Raw genomic sequence first — 20099 nt, 5'->3', positions numbered from 1 at the left:
ATGCAATTACATATGGATAAATAGAAATATTAAAGATTCAGCAGGATAAAGGAGAATATATATTCTCCTACTGAAACCTACTGTAAATGGGACTTTCTTTGAGCAGAGGTTGGCTGACTCTATGTATACATAGCATGTGTTATCCTCTCTATTCATACCCTCCTTTCAGTTAATCATGGTTCTTACCACTATAGATGTTAGGTCCTCGCTCTCAAAGCGGCTAATGGCTTGGTCTAATGATTTGTACATTGCGGCTGAGATACGCTGGGTTATGAGCCTGTTTAGGTCAATTGATCTGCCTAGTAACTGTGAAAAGAAGAGACATTTCCATGTTATATACGTATGGGGAAAAGCTTTCAATAGACACAAATTAAAACCAAACATCCAAATCTGCTTAAACATGAAAATGGTGATGCAAACTCCCCTGTCGGGTTTACTGTTTCCTAAGAGAAAGAGGAGGAAAATGTGGAGTGTAATTCACTTTCCCCTCAGTCACTGTGTCCTGAGCATAGTGCATGAGAAACAACTAAAATCCTCCTCATTCCAACACCAATCTTGATTGAACCCAGCACTAGGATGCTACCTGGCACTGACATTTGAAGCCAACCAAAAGAGAGACCAAGAGCTTTGAACATGTAAAAGTTTACTACTTGCACTGTACCTGGACGTGCCTCTGCTTGAGTAGTGTCTCGTAGCGGTTGGATGGTGGGTATGGGATAATCACCCCATAATTCTTGCATTCAGCCCGGAAACGTTTATCCAATAAAACACTGAAAAAGGGAAGCAGTGTCAGGAAAAAGGAAACAAGCCCAATCAGCTTCTCTCTGGATCTTTTCCAGACTTCCTTTCATCCTTCTTTTCATCTTGCTCTGACTGCCAAGAATTTTCCACACACTCTACTAACTATGCCTTCACTACTAAATCACAAAGCTACAGTTGTTATCTGGGGACTGCCATGCTGTTGTCTATCATTCTTGGCTTTTATGGCTAAAACATCAAAAAAGATACAAGATTATGCTGAAAGATATCAGCTACTGGGACACTTCAACAGGTGTGACCTCTCCTTGAGGATCCACTGCTGGAGCATTTTGCTTCTCTAAGGCCATTTTTCTACAGAAAAAATTCCTTGTAGACTGCAAAATTACACCAGACACTTGGTTTACATTTGGGGACATGAGAAGAGGACTGTCATTATAGTTCATCCATACTCTTTAAATGAGTAGAAGGAAATACCATGAAGCACCGTGCCTATCTCCCCACAAAGGAGCAAGCACCTTTGCAGAAGTTCTAGAATCAGCTAGCTGGTCTGGTATGTGACATAAGATACTGAGTATCTTCCTGGCCTTTGCAAGTCCTGCATATTTCTGTTTCTTGGAGATGAGAGGCTTCTACTTCTCATTTTGCCTGTCACACACACAAAAAAAAAAGACAAGCAGGAACATGTCTTGAATAGGCTTGACTTTATTGCTGCTCTCAGAAATTATACTCAGGCAGCTATTTTTGATGCCAGTTTTTATTTCACTTTTAACCATGTCTCCTTGCCACTGTTCATTCATTTTTCCCACCTACACTTGTCTGACATAGATTGTAAGTTCTATGGGACAGGGATAATCTGTTTTGTTATGTCTACACACAGCAGCTACTCCCCAAGGGGAATCTTTAGGTTAACTCCAATTTGAATGCAGCAATATCCTCACTCATTAAGCAGCAGTCAGGTTCTCCTACCTGCCAGCCATGGCTTTATAATAGGCAAAGATCTGATCTGCCAGCTTGTACACAAATTGATCGAAACACAAATTCACCTGAGGGAGAAAAAAACCAGACATCATAAGGGTGTCACCAACATAGAGCAGGTCCTTCCTATGCTTGCTTGCAAGACCAGTACTACTCAGTACAAAGCTCTAATTCAATACGTACAGGTATGTCATATCACCTAAAAACAGCACTGGAGTTGCCATGTGCTACAGATAAATAGAAACATTTCTTCCTTCTCACAGGTTGTACATGCTCTTATAGGTCTGAGCCTCCCATCCCCAGTCATCTTTCTCTCTCCCAAGGATCTTTGTTCTCTCATTTTCCTCTGAGGTCTCGTAACTCTCTGCTGTCAGACCAACCCTTCCATGCTCCTAGTGTCTGACAGCTTCCACTGGGTCCCCCTGGACAGGTCTAAGCTGAAGCCCTTAGTAAGCAGAGTGTTTAAGCTCCCAGAAAGTTTGTGATCTTTTGAAAACTTTTCAGAATACTGTTCCTCCCCCATGAGATATCTGTAATTAATTCACCGAAGTGCTGGGCTGGGCTGTCAAACAGGACAACATAAACCCAGTGAGCTCTCTTTCCACAGAGTAAAGAGGAAGAGTACTTACCTCAGCTTCAATTTCATCATACAGGAACTGCTTTTTGAATTTAGTCAAGGCATAATACGCGCTGTCATTATAGAGGTCCAAGGGGTACAGTACGTATCTGAGGGGAAGAAGATAGATCATCTCTTACTTTAATGTAGGAGCATGCCAGCCACTGCACATGGCTTGCTCTGAAGCAGAGGAGACTGCAAAAATTCTTTGCCTTTACCCCTTTCACCTCCACTTACTCCAGTCCCTTGAATCCTCCTTTCTGCTTCCTAGGTCAGCATTGCTGGAAGCAGCTCTAACTGATCTAGGTTTGTGCTGTGACTTGCCTAATCAATGCTTGTTCCTTCTCTGCCCTTAGAAAAAGATTGTCCTGCTGTCACTACACAGCGTGTGCTGACAATGGCCTTAACATGGAAAACAAAGCTTTCATAATGAGGAAGATATTACGAACATAGTTATACTTGCATAACAGCAATACTTCTGCTCATTTATTTTGCATATAGAAAAAAAAAGTGTTTAGGCAACTCAGCCACGGCCCACATCCTTTGGGTTGTGCATGCTATCCAAGTGATGCATGAAGATGAAAGTATCACTAAGTTGTGTGCATATGTGGCAACAGTTGTCAACTGTTGGTTTATGATCCATAAGTAAGCGACAGTGCCAAGAAGCAGCCCGCACATATCTGCTAAAAAGGTATGCCAATCAGCACTCGTACAGTACACATTTATGTGGTATCAAGTCAAAAACCATGTATTTCTGCCCTCTGGCCACCTCAAGGAGGCTGTTTGCCCCCAGCCTAATATTTCTCACTACCCTTCTGCAAAACAAAATCCTAAGCCCCAGCTAATACACATGCCCACCATAGCCCCACCAGCTCTTACTCCATCATGGAGGGTTCTTTGGTTTCCAGAATATGGTCCGTAAGGATCCAGGGCATGGACATCTCAATGGGAAACTGGATGCGGCGGCCCATGGTCAGCTCGAGGAAGAATTCCCGGAACCAGAGCTGGGACAGGTCACAGCACTGCTGCAGTGCTTCTGAAAACACAGAGGAAATCCCCCCAGCGGGAGGGTGCAGGTGTTACCACCCATGGGACCGATGAGGAGGGATGTGTAGCAAGAGGCAGCTGCTTCTGCCTCATATTGAATTGGTTTTGTGTGCGAACCAGCTTTCAGGATATCACCATGCTTAAACCCAGACCATGTCCACAATGTCTCAACACTTTGTAATGGAAAAAGAAACAAGAGCTTGTTCCTTTTGCAATAGGACTCTAGGAAGAGAATTTCAACAGTCTGCCTGAAGTCACTCTGGCAGATTTCTTTCATGCCCAGTGGCTCAGAAATTTGGCTGGGGCAGAAATAAAGCTCCAATCTTAGAAACTAAACTACTACCTGTGGCATTTTTGCCATTGCTGACTGACTCACATCCCTGTAATGCTTGCTATCTATAAACATGCCCGTATCAGGCAGAAATAGAACATTAGGAAAAATATGGGAAAATCTCCTGCATAGGTCTATGAGGAGCAAAGGTGATCCACCTTTGCCTCCCTGAACACGCAAGATTTGGATTCAAGTCTCCCTCTGCCACAGTCTCACCACTGATGTTGAGAAGGTGGGTGAAGAAGAAGGACTGCTTGTGGAACTCCTCAATGGCCAAGACTATTGGCCCATCCAAGCTGCTCCTCAGTGTCTTCTTTGAGCCACTCTTGTCTGCTATGAGGGACTCCAGCATGGTCCGCACCATGTAGAGCTTTGGAAGGAAGTTAACATGCAGTTACCACTCTCTAGTGATACAACACCACACACTGTCATGGTGCTCTGCAGAAAAAAATAACACCTCTAGCTGGCTGCTACTCCACTATCTGCCTCCTGTAGACTAGAAATAATTGCACCCTTAAAAAAAGGAGGCCTTGGGAACTACACAACAAACTAGGCACCAAAGTAACATTTAACACACAACATGTGAGTGAAGACTTTGTGGAAGAAACCATGGAAAGAGCTGCTAACCCACAGGATAGGAGACTTACATGGCTGTAAAGCCCTAAATTCCCTGCACAGGAGATGGAGATTTACATACCTGGGTACTTGATGGTCCTACTGCTCGCCGTGGGACTTTGATATCAAATCCACCTTTGGGATCCTTCTCACCTCTCAAGCAAGGATCATTTGGAGGCTCTCTACCTCCCTCCCAGTCACAGATCGTCTTCCGAATTGCCTGAAGGACACTGGAATGGGTGGGGGAGAGGGAAAGTTATGCTTAAACTTGCTTTTAGTTCAAGGGGAAAATATTCACAGCTGTGCCCACATGGGAAGGAAAGTATCTGAGGTGGGTATACACACTGTCTTTTTTGGGGGAGTCACCCCCAAAAGTTACCTTGGAAAGAGTTGCTGGCCAAAGTATATTGCTTAATTGTATACTATGAGTATAGGTAGTTATGGCTGTGCAGAATCAGACTTAGGTGTACACAGGGCAATGTGCTTATATAGTACAAATGTGTTATACAAACAAATACACCTGCTTGCTCTACATTTAAAAATGACAGACTGACCTGATCAGGACGTTCTTCTTCTTCCTGACTGCCTGCCTCAGCGGTTCTCGCAGGGTTACCTGGGCAAAGTCCTGCAGGGCTGCATAGATAGTGTTGCGGATGGCTTGGTTAAAGACACTCTCCATTCGGCCCATCAACACTTGCAGACCTTTGATCATGGCAATTACCTGAAGTAAAAATTAAAAAACTTGTACTTCTTATTTTTCCTGTATTTGGAGAGATCCATAAATCCAACAACATTAAAAGAATTTAACGTTAAATTAATTATACTTGAGTAATTCAGACTCAGTAATTAGGTGACTAATTTTTTTTTGATGTCAGCCACTTTACAGCTCACAACAAGCTGAGGATAGCACTACAACCACTGACTTCCTGCAAACAGCCGCTGTCCCTTGGCAGGCTGTGTTTCCACTCCTGGTCTCTTGATATCTTTAATAATATACAATGCTGATAATGTCAGCAAACTGCATATGTTCAACACATACATGCAACTGCATAGCTTGCACAGGTATTTATCTGTATGCAGGCAATAGAGTTTTCCTCATACAATATCATATAGAGGAATCAGGCCAGTGATAATTCCCAAGATGGAGTGAGCCACAAAAATTAAGGCAATGTTCAAACCACTTCAGACTCTAGAAGGAAAAATGAACATATGAGGGCCTCCCATAAGCAGGCTTGGAGGGCTATTTCCACTGCCCACAGATAGCCAGACTGAGAGTCAGCTGGTCCCAGGGACTAGCTGAGGATCCGTTCTGCTTGCACAGCACCTGAGCATCACTCTGGACCTTGCTCCACAGCACGCTTCTCTGGGAACCTAGATGCCCTTTTTCAGGGGCCCTGAATCCTCCTTGGGGGTGATTAATACAATAGTGTTAAGAAAACACACGGCTGTCTTTCACCAGCATATAAACAGAGTACAGGAAGAGCAGGATCAGGAAGAGAGAGGGAAGTGCTCTTGTCATGCACTGGCGCAGTGTTTCTAGTCCAGTAGGAACTCATAAGAACTTAATTTTCCCCTTAATTCTAGTTGCTTTTGGGCCATGGGGAGTAGGAACCTGCTGAGCAAGGTGAGATGTCCTTTCCTCCTCTTGGATGGGAAACTAGCACTTGCTGCTTCTTACTCATTCCTAGTATTTTTCATGCTGAGTCAAAACTTTAAGTTACAATTTGTCAGGAACCTGCTCTGCCCAGAGCCCCGCCTCATGCTGGTCCCTGCACACTTGTAACAAGAACAGTCGCTGCCTGGATGAGTGCAAAACCTGAATGAAGGAAGGACTGTTATTTCCATTTTAGAAGCTAGGGAGAATTTAATCAGTGATTTTCAAAAGCATGAACTTCTCAGCTGCTGGTGGACACCCATGAAGAGGCGCTAACAGAAAACCTTTGAAAATTGTAGTCCAAATACTTCAAAACACTTTAAAAATCTGGCACTTTGTGACTTATCCAAGTAACCTAGGTAGTTTGTGGCAAAGTACATGAAACTATCTCCAGGCCACACTCTCAGTTACAGCAGTACAGAATAAGGCAGCAGTTGGCACCTACTTCCACAAAGGCAAACTTCTCTTCACTGGTGTAGTTGTACCGGGTGGCTCTCTCATACTCTTCTGCTGTTCCTGGACAATCTTTGTTACAGAACTTATCTGTGGGATGAACCAGCTTCCAAGAGTACTGGAATATGAAAAGAGACACAGTCAATATTGCAGTGAATAAAAAGCAGAGCTGGAAGGACTGAAAAGGACACCATGCCAGCAAAACACTCCTTTGACATTGCTACGGTTGTCTGGCATCCCTTTGGAAGCAGAATGTGTGCTTCCTCCTGACTTTATTATTGCTGTACTGGAATGTTGACCTGGGTTATTTGGGGGCTGACTGTCACACTGGGCTCTTGACATTCATGGACTCGTGCTGAGATGTGTCAAAACTTCCCTAAATAAGAATTTCTGTCATTGTTTGAATTATAGCTTTAGTCATTCAAGACCCAGATTTATCCCATCCAGCTTGCAATACTTAAGCGAGGTGTTCAATTAGGAGAACAGTCATTGAGTCTCCCTCTAACATCAGTGGGGGCAAAGGGTGGTTCAGCTCTAGAGTGCAACAGATCAAGCTCTCTTTCTCCATCTGGTAGAGAGTCCAGTGTGATTAGATGCCTAATTTTAGCATATTTGTTAAAGGCTTCAAGTTAGGTGGCTCGAAACCAAGCTCACCTTTTCACATTCTTTGTTGAACACAGTGTTAAAATGTTGACGCTCACCTGGGAAAATCAGGATGTTACCTAGTTTGATTGACTCACCACTTCCATGACATGGGCACTCCACTTGGACAGCAGCTGCAGTCCCCGTAATGCAAGGTCAAAGAGCTCCCTGTATTCTTCATCTGATTTCTGGCTGTCCAGTCCTGACCCAGTGACCACCTGGAAAACACCACATAATGTCATGGCAAGACTCAGCAAGACTTTCCTCCAAAGCCCTGACTGATATTTCAGTGTAATAGAAAAGATCCATCTGCAAAGCCACAGGTGTTCTACCATCTGACTGATAATAAGCTTTAATTGCAATAATATTTCTATGTCTTATTTTAATTCAGCTGTGACCAAAGAGAAGAACTTTTGCAATAGATCTTCCAGTCTACATGATCTTGCACCTGCCGGGGCCTTACATAACTTTCTTTTTATTGCTTTCTCAAGCAGCAATTTGTTCCACTTGTGTCTTTCTCCCCTTCTCATTGTACATGTCCTTGGCAGACTGTATTCTCACTGGACTTGTCCTCTTCCAGCCTCATCTAACCAGTAAGCCTGATTTCAGTGACTACTCACTGAGCTTACCTCACTATTGCTGTAGCGAGCGAGCTCCGAGATGAAGCGGATGTGGTCGTCTCGGATCTGGACCATCTGCTCACAGATGTTGTATTGGGGACTTATGCTGCTCTGAGTGCATGTCCACCTGGGCAGAAAAGCAATGACTTTCAGGGACAGGACAAGAGGCTCCACTCAGAAACCCCCAGGGACAGAGCCTTGTGCTCAACTGCTCCCTTCACCTCAGCACTCTCAAAACATGTCACCCTCAGGACAACTGTGTTCAGCCTGTATCCTCTCTCTCATCCCACCTGCTTGTCAGACAAAACAGACATGTGTGAGGTCTTCCAGATGTTGTCTCACACAGCGTTACAGGGACGCTCACCTCACTTTTTTGCCAGAACATCTCTGCCCCATCTGCCCTGAAGGTTACTCTCCATGTTGGGTTCACCTACTCGCCATGGACAAAGGTGGCTATTTCCCAGGCTGCTATCTGGCAAGCTTTCAGGGAAGGAGGACAAACAGCAGAGCCTCAGCATCACTTGGAACCTTTCCGCTAAACCTAAGGATAATCGACTCCCTAGAGCTCATTCTTCTGGGCCTGTAAGGGCTGGGTCATGCTTCCTTCTACAGCAGGGAAGGACTGCAAGGTGACAGCAAGGATGAAACTCCCACTCTTTTTTTTGGTTCTGGCTCACTTTACCAGCTCAGCAAACAACCCTGGGTGTAAACAATACACAGATAAATTTGCATTTGCATTGAGCCGCATGTACTGAGCATGGTACTGTAATGGGGCCTTAGAGGGAAGGCAACGCTCCCCTTCCAGCGGCACAGTCATACGAAGAAGTGGTGAGAATAAGTGCAGATCAGGTCTATTTAATTTAACACCTCCTCTTCCCCAGTTCTCTATTAGCCACCAGATGTAGAACTGGAACAGTTCCACCAAAATGCTTCATGCAAACAAAAATCCGTCAGTGGGACTCTAATGTCTTATTCTGTCTTCAAAACAATTTTAAGTATTCAGACCTCACTTTTTTTCCTTAAAAAACTGGCCATCTTAAGATATACAGTCTTCTGATCCAGATTGGATGTACGAAAGGGAGGTGAGAAAGCTACCTCTGACAGGCACATGAAACCTTATTCCTACAGCTAACTGTGAAGTTCCTGCTGCCAATATTTGCGGTGACAGAAGTTCCTGGAAATGCTGGACAATGTTATACATCATGAAATCCAGCCTCCCACAGTCCCATCACTCAACTCTTACCCGTTTCAATGTCCTGTGCTCCCACCAGACAATCGGCAGGTCACAGGAATGGCCAAGGCTGCGCCAGCCCTCCCTGCCACACACAATCTAGTCCACAGTGCAGAAACAAAACGCCATGCAAGAAAAAAACCAATTAATTCCGTTTTTCATGGAGATAGGGGAGGAAAGAAAGTGACAAAAAAAGAACATTAGTAAGAAATGGGGATTACATGGAAGCACCGTGGAAGGGTTAGTGTTGCAAGTCCCATGCAATTTGCTGGGAAAGAGATTGAGGAAGAAACATCTGTTAGTAAGGTACAGCAAAGAGACTGAGTAGACAGATTTCAAGACAAACAATACAGTTCTGAAGAGGTAAACAGCCCACAAGCTACCTTGGTTTTGAGATGAGAAAATGAATGGAGCTGATACACATTTTGTTGAAATGTGCTTTTTTCAAATTATTTGGGACAATAAGATAACTTTTAGAACACTTTTCCTTTTTAAACTGAGTTTCTAAAAATATTTCTTAAATTCAAATTTTGTGGAATATTTTAATTGAAAACTTTTTGCTTGGGAAGTTTTGCCATGTTATTTTCAAATATTCTCATGAAAAATTAATTGGTACTTTTCAACCAGCTGGCATGAGGGCAGGCGAGGGCTGTTCCTGGGTGAGCCACTCAGCGAGCAGAAAAGGAGGATCCTCCAGGGCAAAAGGGGAGGAGCAAACAGGAGTGCAAAGATGAGATAGGATATTATTTGCTATCCTGATGAAGAAACAGCTGACAGACTGCTTTTCTGAAATGACAGAGAAAACTGACTATCCCGTGATGTGGTCCTACAGGTGCATTTTCGCTCACTGGTGAACGCTAGGCTGTGACTACACCAGCCGCAGCTCAGGCTTTGCTTATGTGTCCTGTGCAGTTGCAAATGCTGTTCCAAGAATATCCAGATCTGACATCAATTCTTCTAGCAATAATTGACAATTATGCAAAACTACAAAGACAAGTGGGGTTTCATACATGAGAGGTATGATCTGAATCAACACCTGCAAATTCTTTTGACAGGAGCAACAAACCGACTAGGAATCCAGATTGTAGAGCACCACCTTGCACACCTACACCACTACTGAATTAAAGACTCCATTCCTGCCTTTCTCACACAGTATTCATTTACTTCCAACGCATCTGACCGCCAGTTCAGCTTGAATTCCCGCTGCCTTTCTTCTTGAAACCTTCCTGCCTGGGAAGTGTCAGAGCTAGACAAGACAGCCTGGTTGCTGCACAGATAGATCCAGCACTGTGTTCATGCTCTGGAGGATTTTGTCCCTCAGATCAAAAATGTGGATTAAAATCTCTCCAGAGCAGGGACACACTGCTCACACTCACACACCTTGGCCCTGGAGCGTGCGCCCACCGCAAGCACTCAGCTGGATGCTCAAAACTGCCCAGGCATGCACGAGCCACGGCATCCGCATGCCTTCCCGCTGCCGTGCCTCGCCACGTGCCAAGCCCCTCGCGCCAGGCAGCGCACGTACAGGCACGCATGCCCCCGTGCCTGCGCAGGTACGGCTACATCGCCACGTCTGCTCAGATCCAACTGCACACACACGCACGCACGGGCTGGCGACGACAGCTTCCCATGCAGGGACATGTACGTATGTACGTGCACAGAAAAGTGACTGTACGGTGAGGCAGGCCTGCTCAGAGGGATTCACACCTACCCACAGGGACACACACAGGTACCCGCGCACGGACCTCACGCACACCGGAGAGCAAGAGTTGCAACTCCCAAGCCTTTCAGGACACACACAGAAGCCAAGAGACATTACGGCAGGCACTCACTTGGATTTGTTCTCCTCATAGTGAGCACTGGTCTTAATGTATCTGGCCAGTTCTATCTGCATATCGCCGAATAAAGGAACCACCTGCAGCTGCTGGAAAAGAAAACAAAAGATGGTTGAAATACGGCAGAGAGCGCCTTGGGCTGTAGAGCAACACGAGGGACTACGAGATGTCATCCTGTGTCTCCGAAGCTACAAAGAGTGTCAGGCTGTTAAAGCAAGGTGAAAAACTGGATGCAGGGTCATTTCACATCTAGAAGTGACTGAAAACTATCACAAGGGTTTTTATGCTAGGGCAATCAATCATCCCTGTAGAGTGCTCTGCAGCCCTAGACTTGCTGATACCGTGTTGATCATTGCTAGATGGCGTTCAGTGCTGTGACATGGATTTCCAGGACTGGCAACAGCTGCAAGAGGAAAGGGTCTACTTAGAAGAAAGAGAGAGAAGCGTATTTCTGAACAGAACTTATTGCCTCCCATGCTAGTCCTCCAAGAGGAGGGAGGGATAAATAAACAGCAAGTTAGTATTTGAGGTTCCTGCTGCCAAAATGGCATGAGGGTCTGTGGGGCGCCTCAGAGAGAGCAGCATCACTCCGTAGGCTGCTTTGGCGCCTGGACGACCAGAGATGTGGCATCTTTCCGCACACACTCTGATGTTACTTTGGCAGTGGGCTTGCTAACAACATGTCTTAAAGCTTCTCAACGAACAGAAAAACACAGGCAATGGCTGTTTGCAGTACAGCGTGGCTACACTCTCCCTTTACATCTCCGAGGGATTTTGATGGGAAATAAATTCTAAGCACACCAAACATACCTCAAGCTTGACTAAGCTTTCAGCTGCAAACAAAACTCAAACAAGAGCTACCTATGGTTCTGCTGTTAAGTATGAAGCTCCAGCTTCATCCAGCTACAAAAATCCAGGCCCCAAATTCTCAGAAGATAATGGAAATTCATTGTCCTATTATCACATGCTCCTCTTCTCAGACCGGTTTAAGTGGAGAATTTGCAATGCTGTCAGCAGGAATTCACAGTGGGGGCTTTCATAAATGGTTTAAATGAAGAGATAGTTCATTTTCACTTTTTTTCATTTTCATTTTCAGTTCATTTTCAAATTCCTGACCAATCCATTAGAAATTTAATCAGAAGGCAGTAAGCAGATGTTGTAGGAGGTGTAGTTGGCCTTTTCTTATTGACATCTGAGGGTGTGGAGTGCTACCCAACTGACTGAGACCACAGCAAATGCTGGAGAAGCGCAAATGGAAAAGCAGCTGGAAAGGAAAAGGTTATTCCATGCAATGGAAGATATTTCACCTGGCTAATTCTCTGATGGCCCAGAGCACCTTGCAATGAACAACAAATCTGTTTAGATGCATCCAGACGACCAGACTCTGCACATTATGGCAAAGGCTTGATTTAAACTGAGGCAAAGATTCAGTCAGATTAGCAAAGCTGAACGAGGGAAAACTCAGAAGACTCTCAGGAATAGCATGATAAATCTCCTTTGCAGAGCTGCAGGCCTAAGCAGTCTCTCCAGTGATTGGACAGTATTCAACCATCTCATTATTTCCCCCCTCCACGAAGTTAAGGCATCTGTCCATATTTCCCTAAGCAGGAGTTTGAGCCCGGCTCTGAAAGCTATCTCCAGGAAATGATGAAAATACCTGTAAATAGGTACCCAGTCATTCAGGGTGAGGATGCAGCAGCAGGTACCTCAGCCTCTCCTGAAAGCAGCTCTCTGGGCTCAGGACAACTTTTCCTCTCCCATCCCACAGATCTAGCACATCATCTATAAACTGCAGGTCAGTGCAAAAAGCAGAGAGGTATCTTGTGCCCTGTTGCCACCACTGACCAAGTCTTTCAGGCTCATCAGCAGTTCTCTGAGTAAAGAGACAGGGCAGAGCAACTCTGCTGAAAGAAAGTGTAGGGGAAGAAGAACTCTGTGACCCACCAAAAGTCATCTTCTTTCCACTTCCACTAATAGAGAGCAAATGTTGGTAACACAGAAACTAGTCTCTCCATCTCAGGAGAAAGATTAATTCAGTGGGACTTTACCAAGGTCAAGTTATTGGCAAAAGAACTCTGGAAGGAGGGTTCATGCTCAGCAGGACTAAAAGAAAACTAATTTGCTACATCTGGGAAGTTATTCCACGATCCCTCCACTGTTCTGTTATTCTTTGCTGCCAATACATTTGTCCCTTGCCAGATCCCACCATGGTGCCTAGGGCTGAAATGGGCAAAACCTGAAAAGCCTCCTAGATTCAATCTGAGCATACAAGCAGTGGAAAGGAGAAGTAATTCTTGTCTGCAAATCCAGGCCAGGAGGTGTTGGCATTGCACTAAGCTCATGTGAGTGGTGCAACAGGCAGAGACAGAGCTGGGTCTCAGCCCGTTTCCTTCTGCTGCTGACAAATGGTGTCTCTCACGCACACCAGACTTCAGGAGGAAGCAGAGAATTTGTCCAAGTACGTTCACCAAACCACCAAATGAGCCTTTGAGGAACATACTAAGTATCTGAAGTGCAAGTTCCAGCTCCCCAAGAAGCTTTTTCTGTCCTATATGGACCACCATTTATACGTGAAATAAGACTGCCAGATCAAACGTTGGCTGGCCGGCTGCATCCCTTGGCATGTCATCTCAGCAGTGAGGGCAGGGAAAAGGAACTGCAACAACCAACCACAGAGATCTCAACGAACCGAGCTAGGATCTCTAGTGGCTTGAAAGCACAATGCTCCTGAAGAGACTACAGACCTGCCTCAAAAATGTGCCCACAGCTAGAATAGGCCACCAGTCTGGCACATCCTTCCCTCGTCCACAAAACAGACCTCCCATGCACCACCCCTTCCTCTCCCACAGCATCGGCCTTCACCCTTCAGCAGGAAACGCGCAGAGTCCGCGCAACAGCAGCCAGCTGCCAAGCAAGGAGCACAGAGCCCTCAGCTCCTATCATCTCCCCAGCTCCTGCTCCAGCTCTGCAGGGAGCAAACCCAGCCCTGAGCACTGCTCATGCGTCCACTGCCTTGCTCGGCACCGTGAGCAAGCATCTGTTGTCTCACCCTTGCTGTGGCTCCGTGCTCATCCAAATTTATAGCAACCCTCATCATCATCATTCAGTCTAGATAATTTCTAGACCCTTTGGTCTTTTTGGAACTGTGAATGATTCCCGTGGTTTGATTTTGGCAGCACGTGCAAGTGATACAGGTCACTAATTCATTGGTCTGCAGTAATCTCCAGCCTCACTCAGACAGGTCACTGACCTTGAAGAATTTGTCTATTTTGCTAAGGTTGATTCTCTTCTTGGCATCCAATTTGTAAATGTTGCTGACATTCCCATCCATCAGATATAGGCCAAACCCCATCACCTGGAGAAGACAGAAAGGCTTGGTTTTATTAGGGTAAAGTCAGCAGCATGGGTCAAAGAGAGTTCTTCACATAGCATGAGAAACCACCTTTTCAGGATCCTGTGCCAAGTGAGACTGATAAGAAGACTATATATAATTTGCACATTTCTGCAAGGTTGTATGAGAAGGAAGACAGAGGTAGACAAAGGACACAGGATGGATCTGTTTTTTTCTGTGTGAAAATGTATGATGCACACTTTGATAATTTGCTCCTCCTCTCTCCCACATAAAAACAACCCAAAAGCTTCTCCACCCATAACAAAAAGGCAAATATTTCCTCCTACAGGAGAACTGAAAACATTTAAAATATTCTTATGGTTTGTTTTTTTCCCCCCCTTTAATTCAGTACAAATCATTATAGATATTAAAAATAACCACATTATCCTTCAAAGAACCTTAGTTGACTCATACTGTGAAAATGAGGTTCTTATGGAAATAGGCGACTGTAATCTCTGTAATAACTGACTTACAGTAAGGACACACATACAAAACAAGCAGATCCTTTGGCATGCTCATCTTGAGGGCTCTGTAGAGTCAGAAACCAATCCTGGAAGGACCTGTCTTCTGATTACTGCTGGAAATGGCCACTGAGAAGAAAACTCAAGGCTGCAAAGTTGGTGCTGATTTTGGCACATCCTTCAGTTACCCAGGTCAAGCCCATGCTCCCACACATTCATGCACAACAGAAAAAACACTTCCATTTCTGGAGAGCACAGGGCACACTCTGCTGCTCACCTCTGCTAGCCAGTTACCACCACCATGCACATGCTTAGTCTCAGGCAGGCAGAGCCACCAGTAACCTTGGAAAGGTTGGAAGAAAAAGAGAGAGGTGGAGAATGGGGAGAGCAGAGGAAAGGGAGAGAGGAAGGAACATTTTTAAACAGGAATATGGGAGAAGGACAAAGAGGCCAGAAAAGGAAAAAATGGGAGAAGACATGAATTACAGTGGGAAACTGAGGCAGCTCACTCCATGCCCAGCAGAGGTACCACCTGGGAGCACTGATGAGGGACAGCTCTGACCCATAACCACATCCCGGCTTCTCAGCTACAAAGGAGGGGTCAAAGGGGAGGAAGTTGGGGAGACTGAGATGACAGAAAAAGTACAGACAGCAGACGGGAAACAGGAAGAGGAGGAAGGCAACTTTGGTGCTGCATGCAGACAGCCTTGCCGTTTCATTGCAGCCCTTGTGTCCAGACAATGATGGCTCTACAGAGAATGGGTGAATGTAAACAAGGTAACTCAAAGGAGAGGAGAACAAAGGAAAGAAAGTGAAGAGAAACAGAGTCCTGGGAAGGTATTTCATCCTGCTAAAAACAGAAGGGATACTACCTAAACACCCAGCCCCATCAGCACAGAAGAATCTCACCTTTAAGAGCATGTGTTTCTCACTGGGGGTGAGATACATCTTGTTTTCATAGTAATCCACACAGATGTTGACAATATCAGCCAGCAGCTCCTCATAGCCTGGGATAACCTCTAGCTGCTGGTGCAGACACTGAAACATCAACAGGGACCACATTATCCACACCGACAGAGGAACAGCAAGAGCCAAAGGGAATATATTTGAAGGATTAAGAGTACAATGATGATTCCTAACTCACTAGGCCAGAACAAAGGCAAAGGAAAAACTCTGTGTGTTTTTTCTTAATAGGAAGACTGACCCTATTGTACAATCTTCCTTCTCCGGGACAGCTTTCCCCTTTAGCCAAACATCAGACAGTGAGAGGAAAAGAAAGAGTTCACCTCAAAAAGACTTTCTGACTGTCTCTTGTCTCTGTGCAATATTCTACCTAATTAGCACAACCTATAGAGCCTTTGGAGTGGTAGAAGCATGCGAAAGGCCCTGGTGTCCACCTCCAGCCAAAGAGATAGATTCCTCTAGCTCTCAGTCTTCCCTGCCTCACCTGCAGGTCACATCCTTTCCTCATTCAAGGCTGGACGGATTTCCAGGGGAAAACAGTGGAAAAGTGGAAACGCCTCCTTAGAGCTCCTTTTACATCTTTCAGACCTTCACCCTTGTCTGGACATTAAGGAGGCCTCCAAAGCCAACCAGAATGATTCATTAGAGGGAGGTATTGCTACAATTATACAGCCTGATTCAAAGCCCATCACAGCCAGTGGAAATGACCCATAATGAACAAGGTAGCTATGGCCACAATTCAGTCTGAAGCGCTCTCAGCCTTGGCAAGTTCATTGCCTCTCTACCTATGAAACCAGTTGAGCAGTACATGAAGAGCAGAGGAAAGGGACCTGCCTGTGTGATGCGGTTGTGGTTTGCCAAGAACATGGAGAGGTTCTGGGACTCCTGGATGGACTGTGGGTCTGCCATCTTCCTCAGAAACTGGGCAGCTCTGGAAGGGAGAAATCCAGCGTCACCAATGGTCCCTCATTGAACATGAGGCTCACACCACCCATCTTCTTTGAGTTCACCTGCAGCTACAGTACAGCAGCCCCCGAGCCCCCCTGTGGTAAAGCTCTGCTCCTTTCCTCATTTCTCAAATACGGAACTGAAACACAGAGAGGCTCAGCGATTTGCCTAAATTCACAACGAAAACCTACTGCAGAGCAGAAACACAAACTCAAGTCTCTTTACATCTGCCTGGCCTCACTGTGGGATAAATGCCCCCTCACAAACCAGGCATGGTCTTTCCCCCACTCCAGACTATTAACGAAACTGTCAGCCTGGCTGCTTCTCCCCCTTTCACCTTTTGTACGCAGAGTGATCGTTTTTGACGCTGCACTTCATGTTCTTCAGCTCATCCAGGACAGCAAACATGTTAATGAATTTCCCCAGAGTCAGGAGATAGGCCTCAGAGACAAAGTCCTTCCTTCTCTCAGCATGGCACAGGCGCTTCACCTCGCTGCAGAACCGCTCAATGGCCTTGCGCTGAAAAGGAGAGATTCCCAGCTCAGCAGAGCCTCTAGTCAGGCATGACAGAAACACAGCTCACAGCTGCTCAGCAGACAGCATCACATGCAATAGCCACACCATTGATGGGAAAACCCCCTCCACCCACCCAGGGTCTTCTTCCTTTAACTAATGTGTTTTTTTTTTTTTTTTAAGGGGAGGGAGGCATCAGCTTCACTCTCCACTGTTGCCCTGAAACAAGGCCGTGTTACAGACCACTATTTACAAACGTTCTCAGGGCTAGAGGGGAGGATGTGGGCTTGAACAGTCTATGTGGTCTTCAGCTGAGCACAGTGTCTTCCACAAGATGAGGCTTCAGCTTTTCAGGTAGAACATAACAATCTTGTCGAATTTAAAAAGCATGAATGCTTGTTAAACCCAGCTGCAGTGAGTTATAAAAGCAAGTGGCAATAGACAGCACTCCCTTGAGCTCACAGCAGCGGTTTGCTGCATGGTTGCTGCTCTGCTGGGAGCTAAGCAAGGTATTTTGTCAAGTGCCTCAAATATAGCAACTGCTAAATTTCAGTTTTGGTGCTCTTACTGATGTTGGCCAGCTACTGCTGCCAGTATGAGTAAGGGACATAAGCATCTCTGACTCAAAGGCTGTTGTTATTGTTTCTTTATAAAGACTCTCACTGGATGGCCTGAACCAAGGTGGTCTTTGAAGACTCTGTAGTCAGAGGCCCATTTTGAGCCAGCGCTGTATCAGAAGACAGCGAGCACCTTCCCCAGGTGACTGCAGGCTCAGTGCCCAGGAAAGCCTACCCAAGATCAGCTTTAGGCACCTTTGCCCTGCCTCCACTGAAAGTTAAGATGGAGATGTTGCTTCCTGGTCTCTTTGCCAGTTGTTTCCAAGAGTTCAGCTAGTTGGAAGGCGCTCCCCTTTCCTCCCTGGATAGCAAGAGGGCATCCAGCAGCACGGCCCTCATCCAGCCCTCAGCACATCAGCTGGACCACCAGGCCTCAGGTGTTCCTGGATTTCCTTCAGAAGGGAACAGCAAGCTGTGCTAGCAGCAGACTGACTTTCAGCAGGGAAACAGCTGGTCACCTCCACCACCAGACATTCATGGAAGGAAAAAAGAAGTAGGTGCCACCCATTGCTTCCATGTAATGGAGGCTCTGGTCCTCCACAAACTTCAGCGCTGAGGTGTGCTCATTCCTGACTGGAATGGTGACTATATACAAGACCTTGGGGCCAGGCAAGGGACATGTAGCACAGATTTTGCTTTGAGCAGACCTCATGTATCTGCTGGCAGCTGCAAGGAAGAGACCTACCAGGAAACTCAGGCTAGCCGGGCAGGCAAGACAGAGCACAGCCCTGTTTAGGATAAGATAACACCAAAGTAATAAATTACTCTTGCCTCCCTCCTTGACCACTTACCTGAAAATACATGAACTTCATAAGCTTGGTGACTTCTGGCTCCAGGACTTCCACTGTCTTCTCATAAATCTCCACTCGGTTTGGCTGTTCGTTACATTTCACCTGAGACACAAAGACAAATCATTGTGTCAGCATTAGTGTTTCTATCACAACTGTGGACCTGCAACTGCCCTCACCTTCTGCTTGTTTCACAGTGAATCTGGTCCCCATTTGAGGACAACAGAGGGATCTAAAAGGAAGTTTCTTTTCAAGGCAACAGATGATGGGAGAAGGGGCTATTTGTCAGATGTGAAATTCTCTCCACATATTATAAATAGAAATGATCCTGACTGTGAGATGTAACATCTTCTAAAATGCACTTGTCTGGGGTAGAGTACATAAAATGAGTCTGGACTTGCTATCATGACATGGTAATGTTAGATTATGTCATAAATTTTTCAGAGACTTTGCATTGCAAAGTCTCATGGACGCAAGGCACCATGCTACAGCTGTGCAATGGTCCTGCTGGGATGATTCTGGTTGTGTTGCAGACCTGCTAAAGATCACTGGACTTGTACGTGGCTAGCAGCAATGAAATAAGACACTTCTATATCAGAGTCCTTGGAAGCTAAATATAAACAAAGACTTATCCAGTTGTCATCCACTTTATTTCCAAATGGTGACTTGGAGTCCTAGAAATCCTATTACCAAATTTTTAGGGGTTTAACCTGTTCCAGGCAACGTTTCCTGCTCCTATCCTCTGGTAAAGGATGGATGTCCAGGACCTGGCCAGGGTGTATTTTGTCTCCAGCTGTTGCTGATGTAAGGCTGTGATGGGACTGGCAGAGCCTGGTGTAACTTTAGAGCCCAACAGCGAGCTGCAGTACACAAGGGGGTGAATCAGCTGGCTTTACATGTGGAAAGATGCAAGAGTAGCTGTAAAACTGTCTTTACCCCCTCTGCAGTGGGGAATCTGGTGGCCGGGAATTTCACACTGTAGTCAGATGATACTGACGATCATGAATATGCAGCTGAAAGTGGCCCTGTGGTATGAGGATGACTCACACACATTTAGCTGTAGGCACGGCTCTGCTCTTCCTCTGTAAAACCACGTTTCCTCATGCAGTACACGGGGTGTGTACGTAACTGAACGGGGGCACCAAGCTGCCAGTCAGCAGTAGGTGGCAGATTGAGGGGGGTGAGAAAAGGCATCCCCAGGGGCCACAGCCTAGTCCTCCATGGCAAAGTTCAGAAAACACACTCGTTACAAGAGCAAATCTGATATATCTGTGAATGAACCCTCCGCAGCCGTGGCGTCTGCTCCGGGCTCGCAGGCAGCCCCTTCTGCGGGTCCTTGCAGGGAAGGGTGGGGGCGTGAGAATGGAAATGCTGCAAGCTGCGGTATGGCAGCATCACTGGGGTGGCAGGGATGGGGGGACACCAACACGCCACGACAGAAGCTGTTGTGCGGCACTCGCACCCCGCCCCAGTGTGCAGCCCAGCTCTCTGTCAGCCATGGTCTGCCTTCTGCTAGTGTGGCCAGAAGAGGCAATAGCAGCACAGCATCAAATATAAATGGGGGATAAGCAAATACCCAATCAGCGGCAGAAATCTGCCCGCGCCTGGGTCTCACGAGACCATCAACAGAGTATAACCCG

The 20099-nt window shown here is 45.9% G+C and overlaps 1 protein-coding gene across 4 annotated transcripts in view; it reads right to left on the bottom strand.

The window, feature by feature from the left end:
* The window catches only part of CYFIP2 (cytoplasmic FMR1 interacting protein 2), a 59468-nt gene that overhangs the window by 28161 nt on the left and 11208 nt on the right, over positions 1-20099 (bottom strand). For 3 of the 4 annotated variants that reach the window (XM_064520924.1, XM_064520925.1, XM_064520927.1), the window contains 17 exons: positions 18463-18564; positions 16879-17060; positions 16428-16524; positions 15540-15668; positions 14029-14133; positions 10776-10867; positions 7722-7839; positions 7191-7310; positions 6443-6568; positions 4898-5064; positions 4426-4573; positions 3945-4098; positions 3230-3386; positions 2364-2460; positions 1726-1802; positions 662-770; positions 187-306 (listed from right to left, as the gene is read on the bottom strand). In XM_064520924.1, the coding sequence (XP_064376994.1) occupies positions 187-306; positions 662-770; positions 1726-1802; positions 2364-2460; positions 3230-3386; positions 3945-4098; positions 4426-4573; positions 4898-5064; positions 6443-6568; positions 7191-7310; positions 7722-7839; positions 10776-10867; positions 14029-14133; positions 15540-15668; positions 16428-16524; positions 16879-17060; positions 18463-18564 (2100 nt within the window). The remainder of the gene's footprint in view (positions 1-186; positions 307-661; positions 771-1725; positions 1803-2363; positions 2461-3229; positions 3387-3944; positions 4099-4425; positions 4574-4897; positions 5065-6442; positions 6569-7190; positions 7311-7721; positions 7840-10775; positions 10868-14028; positions 14134-15539; positions 15669-16427; positions 16525-16878; positions 17061-18462; positions 18565-20099) is intronic. The other variant, XM_064520926.1, reaches the window with a different exon arrangement.

This window comes from Dromaius novaehollandiae, chromosome 15, assembly GCF_036370855.1.
Source record: "Dromaius novaehollandiae isolate bDroNov1 chromosome 15, bDroNov1.hap1, whole genome shotgun sequence".
Taxonomy (NCBI): Eukaryota; Metazoa; Chordata; class Aves; order Casuariiformes; family Dromaiidae; genus Dromaius; species Dromaius novaehollandiae.
Note: the sequence above shows the minus strand (reverse complement) of the source record. Positions and strands in the feature narration are given on the sequence as shown.